Below are 8,342 nucleotides of genomic sequence, written 5' to 3'. Positions count from 1 at the left end.
GATGTATTATAGTAAAGAATTTAATCTAATGAATAATCTAATGTAATCTAGTGTCAAAAGTGGGGTATTTTATTTTATTTTATTATTTTATTTTTAGACAGCGTACCTAGGATGAAGAGTTGCAAGGAATTAAATTATAGCCAAAAGCGTCGGAGGCATGATTATAAATCTATGACTCATCTAATGGTGACTAATGAATCTAAAAATTACAAATTTTCTTCAAATTCCACTTGTTGTTGAGGGTTAATACTCATTTATTGAGAATCAAAATATCAACCATGTGTTGCTGAGTTAGGCTAAAATATTGATCATATATTGTGGACAACAGATCGAGTTTCAATCCACCTATATCAAGTGATAAGAAAAATAATTTATAATATATTGTTCGTCATAAAAAGGAAGAATAAGATATAAATAACAATAAAAAAAGGGGGGGGGTGGGTGGGGGGGAGTGGGGGCGGCGGGGGGAGACGGTATAATTCATAAAATTTTTTTTCTTGATACTTAAGTTCTATCTAACTTCTTTAGTGTAAACACAAATAATTTTATATCAAGTTTGGAATCCAATCTAGATTTAGATTAATTGCCTACAGCTATTCCATACCATTGCCGAACCCTGAAAGATACCCGTCTGACGTGGATGGATAACAACAACTCATCATATCTCAATCGAAGGTTTTAGTCTCCCAACACCGGCCGTGGGTCATTTCACCCACAGTAGCAAATACCATCTTCTTCCTTCTTACGTGAGAAGCATGTAAGCTTCTTATGGAATCCATATGGACTAGCCATGATGCATAAACCTACCGCTGGACCAACATGTCGCTCTCCAATTCACTATTCTACCCTCTTTATATATATATCTATATACCCTTACGACCTTTTTGGTACAGAAGCGGAGAGACGAATCTTGTGACGGTACGGTAACTCATATGGAATTGGATTACCGAAACGCCCTTGCTATGTACCACAAATGACCCCGATGTGGAGCTACTTCGTGTACGAAACCGCATCATGGGAAAGGCATTTTAGGGTTTTAACCGGAGCAAGGGGGTATTTCAAATGACTTAAATATCCTTAGCCGGCTGTGAAAGGACCAGTTCCTGTCCGACTCCGCCGCTATATAAAGGCGCGTCTTCGTGTACCACAAATGACCCCGATGTGGAGCTACTTCGTGTACGAAACCGCATCATGGGAAAGGCATTTTAGGGTTTTAACCGGAGCAAGGGGGTATTTCAAATGACTTAAATATCCTTAGCCGGCTGTGAAAGGACCAGTTCCTGTCCGACTCCGCCGCTATATAAAGGCGCGTCTTCCCCTCTTCCGAGAAAGAAGGCAAACGGAAGAACGCTTTCTTGCCCTCCGTGTTTCTCGTCGCTTCGATCCCATCTAGGGTTTCGATCGCCTCGATCTGTCGCCGGTTTGGGGAACCCCGAAGGCCTCACGCATGAGCTGGTTTGATAAGCTCCGCGGCATCTCCGATCAGAGCCAGGACGGGCTCATGATCTTTGTTCTCCACCATTCGATTCCTATACGTTCGTGTAATCTTTCCTCGAGTCTCTTACAATCCTAAGCGGAGAGCAGAGATCGGTCGGTCTTTTTGCCGGGGATGGCGTCGAAGGGCTTCTCCGGACGGAAAAATTTCGGTATTGATTCTTCTTTGATGAGTTTCCTTGACTCTGTTTCGATGAGATCGGTTGCTTTTCTTTGATGAGTTTCCTTGACTCTGTTTCCACCAATTACCCTTATAATTGGTGGTCGGTTTATCGTTTCTTTAAGAAAGAATTGTCTGTTCTTCGATTTGTGGTTTATGGATCCGGTTTCTTTGGGTTGGGATTCTGATATTGGTAAGGCGGAAACGGTGTGTAAGTCTGCAAAATTAACATATATGCCGATTGTCCTGACCTTACTAGCTGCAATTGTATGCTGGTTTGGAATGTAAAGCATCATTAGCTTGTTAGAGGGTGTTGTTGTACGTTTATGTTAATTCTAAGGTTTTGCGGAAGATAACGAAGATGGAAGTTATGAAGAGAAAAAAACGAAAGGAATGACTTTAGAAGACTAATCTTCAAGTGATGATTCGGCAGGTAGACTAAGGGAACAGGATGTCATGTTTAGATTAGATTCAAGACCATAGGTTTTGACTACAATTAACTTACAGATGGTTAGTGACAATTAGATGGCATATAATGACCTGATTTTTCAGTTTACATCAGATGGCATGTTACTGTTTGCTCACTCTTCTTTGTTTATTTACTTCTTTTTTATTTTGTACTATGATAGAAACAAATTTTGTCCACGGTTTTTGTATTTTGGCCTCCTGGATTGTTACCCTGATTCTGGAGATTAAACTTATCAAGAAGATTATAATTATTCCCATAATCTGAAAAGAAAGTAGCAGCTATAGCCATAAGATGGAAGGGTTTATGCCCCAGGATCTGCATGTACTGTTCTCATGTTGGAGCAACTTAATTGTATTTCCTATACCATTATTTCCAGAACTCCACATCATGCACTTCACAAAGTGGATTCATATTCCATCTTGGTGGCAATTATGTATTGGCTAGCCATTGGTTTTTAAAACCTCTTATTTCTTTTTCAAGGAAGATTTGGATGAACCCGCAACTCCTTTCCATGTAGTTCAAAATAAAGAAGTAAAAGGATGAACCACAGAAAAATTGGTAGAAAATCCACTCAAAGAGCATTGAATTGCAGGATCCTGCTTGAGCACCTGTTTCAGTCTGTACAAAAGCACATGAGTTGAAGAATGTTGACATAGCATAACATGGTGAAATGGTCATTCCACTCTGCTGTAATGCTAGGTTTTATTGTTTAAGAGGACATAACATGATTTGTTGTGTAACTAACTAATTGGAAAATAGAATATTCTGGTACTGTCAATTATTTAACCTAAAATGAAAATACCAGCAATGTTTACTTGGAGCAAAGCATGGTGACTACTAATTTTTGAAGTGCTTGTTCTTTTAATAAATATGGTTGCTTAATAATAAATATTGAATTTTTATTTTGTATAACTTCTTTCTCTCTCTCTCGCTCTCTCTCTCTCTCTCTCTCTCTCTCTCTCTCTATCTATAGATATATTATATACCTCCTAGTTATATATTATTGGTTCATTTTGTATTGATAGGTAGCTCTATCTATTGATATGTTATTGTGCACATTTTTCAGGTCTTCTAATCTCTCACATTGAGAGACAACAACCGTCTCCACCTTCAGTAATTGTGATTGGTGGAGGGATTTCAGGGATCGCAGCTGCCCATGCATTGTCTAATGCTTCGTTTAAGGCATTGCTTTCTATTACTCGTTTTGTAGCTGATGCTTCTGTTTTTTGTCAGTTCAGAATTATAAGTTTGCTTTAATTTTCATTGCTTCAAGTTAAATCTGATTCTGTCTTGCTAAAAAATTGGAGTGCTATCTGATCAACTCTACAAATGCTTTCTTCTTCAGGTCATTCTGTTGGAATCACGTAACCGGCTTGGTGGCCGGGTGCACACTGACTTTTCTTTTGGTTGTCCTGTTGACATGGGAGCATCATGGTGAGATCATAGCTTGAAAACATTTTAATGATAGTTGTTCCTGATGACTCACTGTTTGTTATATTCTTCTTGGTTGTTCAGGTTACATGGTGTGTGCAATGAAAATTCTCTGGCCCCATTAATTCGGGGCCTAGGCCTAAGGTTATATCGCACTAGTGGTGACAACTCTGTCTTGTATGACCATGACTTGGAGAGGTACTCTCTTTATATAAATCTTCTAATGCATATCGTTAATTTTGATTCTTAGAAGTCCCTTGGATAATTTATGATTTATGTCTTAAACTCAAACAATTTCGAAACTATTTACATGTTGTGTAACATGTTGTTATTTTATATTAATTAGTTATTTAGTCATATCTGGTAATAACTTAGTTGATATAGTGCATCCATGCTTTATTAATTTATCGCTATAGCTAATTAGGTATCTAGTCATATTTGGTAATAACTTAGTTGATTGTCTATGCTTTATTAATTGCTTATTTTACTATGTGAGTTTGGTTTGAATAATGGTCTGACACTTGCTGAAAAAAATGAGCTTAGCCTTTGCAAGATGTGCTGTTATATTTTTGCACCCTGGAAACCAAATGTTGGCTAATCAGTTAGCCATCCTATCCTTCACTCTCAAATAAACAAAGATTCTATCTCCTAAATTGGAACTTTCTAGCTCTTTAGGGTTATAAAAGAATTTCTTGCAATGACAGTCTGAAGGACCAGGCCTGGTGTTATCTTTTTTGAGAGAAGAGTTTCATATTACTGAATGTTTTATAGATCAACATGGTAGGTCTGGTCTTTTGAGCTGGATGTGTGTAGGTTGGCTATGGATTATACACCAGTGCCTGACCAAAATGTTTCTAGAACCAATCAACCAATAATGTTAATTGTGCATGGCCTGTTATCTCAGTCATGAAAATTCAAACCCATAGTGGGGGCTTGTTCCATTATAGTTCAAATAAGCTGAAAAACTCTCAGGTGAAATTATTCATTTTAATATATTTATCATTCTTATTAATGAGAGAATGATTTTTCTGTAGAAATGGTTGCATTTTCATTCTCTCTCTTATGTTATATAATCTTTTAGGTTTAGAAAGTCACTATTGTTTTCTGTAACATCCATGTGAAATGACTTTATACCTCTCCTTTAAAGTGCAGCTGTTCAGATGAATCTGTACATTTTGTTAATTGTCAGTTACTTTTGTACTCAAGACAGCATAGGAGATATGGAGTTACCTGTGTGAATAAGCATGAAAATTATTTTTATCCTAAATTATTATGAAATCTTGTTAATGGTTTATGCAGCTATGCACTTTTTGACAAGGATGGGAACCAGGTCCCACAGCAGGTAGTAATGAGAGTCGGAGAAACATTTGAGAGGATCCTCAAAGAGGTATTCTTTTATGATTCATATCTTTTCTTTTTTGTATCACTTTTACCTATTTTGGCTTCTTCATGGTTATTCTCAAATTCAACAGACAGAGAGAGTAAGGGATGAAAACACTGCTGACATGTCTCTTCTCCAAGCTATTTCTATTGTTCTGGACAGAAATCCACAATTAAGGTTTGTCATTATGCATAGCTGAATATGCTCTCCTGGTGTTATACCATGTTTGGACTAAGTGGTCAACTAATGTGTTTCCTCCTACAGGCAGGAGGGGCTTGCATATGAAGTATTGCAATGGTATATATGTAGACTGGAGGCATGGTTTGCAGCAGATGCCGACACTATATCATTGAAAAATTGGGATCAGGTATCAACATACTTTATCAAGTGGTCAATTACAGGGATACTTAAGGATTTCATATCTTAGCATTATCCTTAAAATATGCTCCCCTTTGGCTAAATAAATTTTAGCTATAGTCTTAGAACTCCGACATTGGCACAGTCCTGGATAACTGGGACTAATAAAAAGTGCTGTGCCTTCAGATGTGGACATCTAGAGAGTGTTCGCTCAGGGAAAAAAAAGGTTAAAATGGGTTTAGTTGTCTAACACAGCAAATGCTAATGAGTCATGGAGGTTGGTTAACATTTACCTTCTATTTCTTCTCTCCTTGGTTAACCAACCCACTCAGCTAGGACAGAATTTGCAGAAAAGGAAGGTTAACAGATGGCCTCTCCAATAGAATCTCGACATGTTTTATCATATTTTCTGTTTCAGAGCTATAAATCTTGTTCTGATTGAAATTATATTGCATGTATATCATTTTGGAGTTATTTTAGTTTGTGCTGTTGTAAATTTATGTTGAGAGAAATTGAAGGTGACAAGTGAATGAATTAAATAACATTACTGGTTACTCATTTTTGCTTCTTGAAGCAGGAACATGTTCTTTCTGGTGGTCATGGTCTTATGGTGCAAGGTTACTATCCTGTTATACAAGCTCTTTCAAAGGGTCTTGATGTTCGCCTGAATCATAGGTATTCTTCAATAATTTCTATAAACCTCCCATCAGGTGGAAATTGACAATATTCTATAATATAATCCATGTGGCAACACAAGCTGTTGCATTTGAGAGTCTTGTCATTTGATTGTTTCACTTATGTGCCTTGCTTAAATGATCACATATAAGGACCACCTTGGTGCACTTGCACTTGGCGATTGCTATGATTATTGTCAATTTAGTTGTACTCTCATAGTACATGGGACATTACGTGTATAGTACATTTTTTGATGTTTTATTGAACATTACGTAACTAGACTCTTAAATGAGTAACACTTTCCATTCTTAAATAGACTTCTGTATTCAGTCAACACTTGACATGTTTAGCACTTTGGTGTAGTTATATATTTAATTAGTATGTCTAGGTCCTCTTTCTGAACTTCAAATCTTTAACTGTGGCCTTTTGTTTGATTTCCCGGAAGTTGTCCCTCACTGACCCATACCATGATCATCATCATCTGACGCAGTTTCCTTTGTTAAAAAACATATTGGTTAAATTTAGACATGGAAACCTTGAGCAACTGATGAAGCCTAATCTTGTGGATCATCCAAACAGCCATGAAACAATTAGAACAATATTTTGAACATAGCGTTGAAATTTCAATTGATGCATGGCCCCCAGTATTTCATCCATAATTTCTTTAGTGACAATAAAAACCATTTTGAAGGTGTTCTAGAGAATATGAATTTCTTATCCTTTTCCCACAATTTCCAAATAAATTATTTTAGTTGCAACGGATGTGTATATATAAGAAGCAAATAGCTGTGGATTTCAATCTGCTAAATGATTCAGGTAACCATTTGTTTGGAAGCTAATTCTTGCAGACTTCAATACTCCTATTTAAGTTAAGATTTATCTTATATTGGTCGTCATTAGCCCATCGAGGCTTTTCTATCTGGCACTTTTTGTCAGGGGAGAAGTTCCGGAGAAGGCCCAGTTAATGTACTGATGCCATATCAACAGCTAATATTCCATACCTAACTAAATTGCTGATTTAGAGTTAAAATTTTTTTTTCCTGCTTATTGATTACCATCTCATATGCATTCATTTTGTCCAGGGTAGCAAAGATTGCCCAGCGAAGCAATAGAGTAATAATCACAATGGAGGATGGAAATACATTCGTAGCTGATGCTGCTATTATCACTGTTCCTATTGGAATTCTCAAAGCTAATCTTATAGAGTTTGAGCCTAGGCTTCCAGCATGGAAACTCTCTGCAATCTCTGATATTGGCGTGGGCATAGAGAATAAGATCGCTCTTCGCTTTAACACAGTCTTCTGGCCGAATGTAGAAGTGTTAGGTTTAGTGGCTCAGACTTCTTATGCTTGTGGCTATTTTCTCAATCTTCACAAAGCTACAGGACATCCCGTGCTTGTGTACATGGCTGCTGGAAGATTTGCCTATGACATCGAGAAACTTTCTGATGAAGAAGCTATCAACTTTGTGATGTTACAGCTGAAGAAAATGATACCGGAAGCAACCAATCCGGTTGGTCATTCTATGCTTTTACTCATCACATAGCACTTTAATTTCTTGAACATAAAAAATTAATCAAGTTCTATTTCAACAGATACAGCATCTGGTTTCACGTTGGGGAACTGATCCAGATTCTCTTGGGTCCTACTCTTGTGATCTAGTTGGTAAGCCAGCTGACTTGTACGAGAGACTTTGTGCTCCTGTTGACAACTTATATTTTGCCGGTGAAGCGGCAAGCGCTGATCATTCTGGGTCTGTTCATGGTGCTTACACCTCCGGAATAACTGCTGCTGAAGTCTGCCGCAGGCGTCTGTCAGTACAGCATGGTATGTCAGATCTTTTCCATCTTGTCATGACGGAGGAATTTGCGGAGGTTATGGTTCCCCTTCAGATCTCTAGGATGTAATAATGTGTTTATAAGATCTTGAAGCATGCTTAAACGTAGATTCTTTTGTGTTTGTTGATGTTCACTTGTATGAAACTATGAACGAACGTATGGCCTGATTTCAATGTTTGATGAAATGTATTATCATTTCTTGTTATTTTAGCATGTTTATATATTCATGGCCACTTTGGTATCATACTTGAGTGTAAGAGTGTCCGAAGTGTCTAATGAAGGAGAGAGAGGTGTCAAGCTCTCGAGGCGTCTGGACCAATCCCTATCAAGTTAGAAGTCTCTTGGTAGGTATGAATTTTTTTCTTAAAAAAAATCTATCGTAGTAGATTTCTCTTAACATGGCTCGAGTTTTTTTGACTCACACGTCTCGAGTATATTTTTCCTTATGCCTTCGTTGTAATAAATTTCTCTTATAATGGGTTAGGTTTTTCTAACTCGAGCATATTTTGTCTCGTTGTTACGAACGATCATCATGCAC

At 37.4% G+C, this 8,342-nt stretch overlaps 1 protein-coding gene across 1 annotated transcript; it reads left to right on the top strand.

The window, feature by feature from the left end:
• The first annotated feature begins 1,328 nt into the window (after positions 1-1,328).
• Positions 1,329-8,009, top strand: LOC135617498 (polyamine oxidase 5-like). Its single transcript, XM_065117797.1, has 10 exons — positions 1,329-1,646; positions 3,190-3,305; positions 3,469-3,557; positions 3,639-3,752; positions 4,854-4,941; positions 5,027-5,112; positions 5,200-5,302; positions 5,870-5,967; positions 7,050-7,479; positions 7,562-8,009. The coding sequence occupies exons 1-10, from the start codon at positions 1,610-1,612 to the stop codon at positions 7,871-7,873; spliced, it is 1,473 nt and encodes a 490-aa protein (XP_064973869.1). The 5' UTR covers positions 1,329-1,609; the 3' UTR covers positions 7,874-8,009.
• Positions 8,010-8,342: the final 333 nt, after the last annotated feature.

Source organism: Musa acuminata, chromosome BXJ2-7 (genome assembly GCF_036884655.1).
Source record: "Musa acuminata AAA Group cultivar baxijiao chromosome BXJ2-7, Cavendish_Baxijiao_AAA, whole genome shotgun sequence".
NCBI classification, from domain to species: Eukaryota; Viridiplantae; Streptophyta; class Magnoliopsida; order Zingiberales; family Musaceae; genus Musa; species Musa acuminata.
This window is presented reverse-complemented; position numbering and strand designations above follow the sequence as displayed.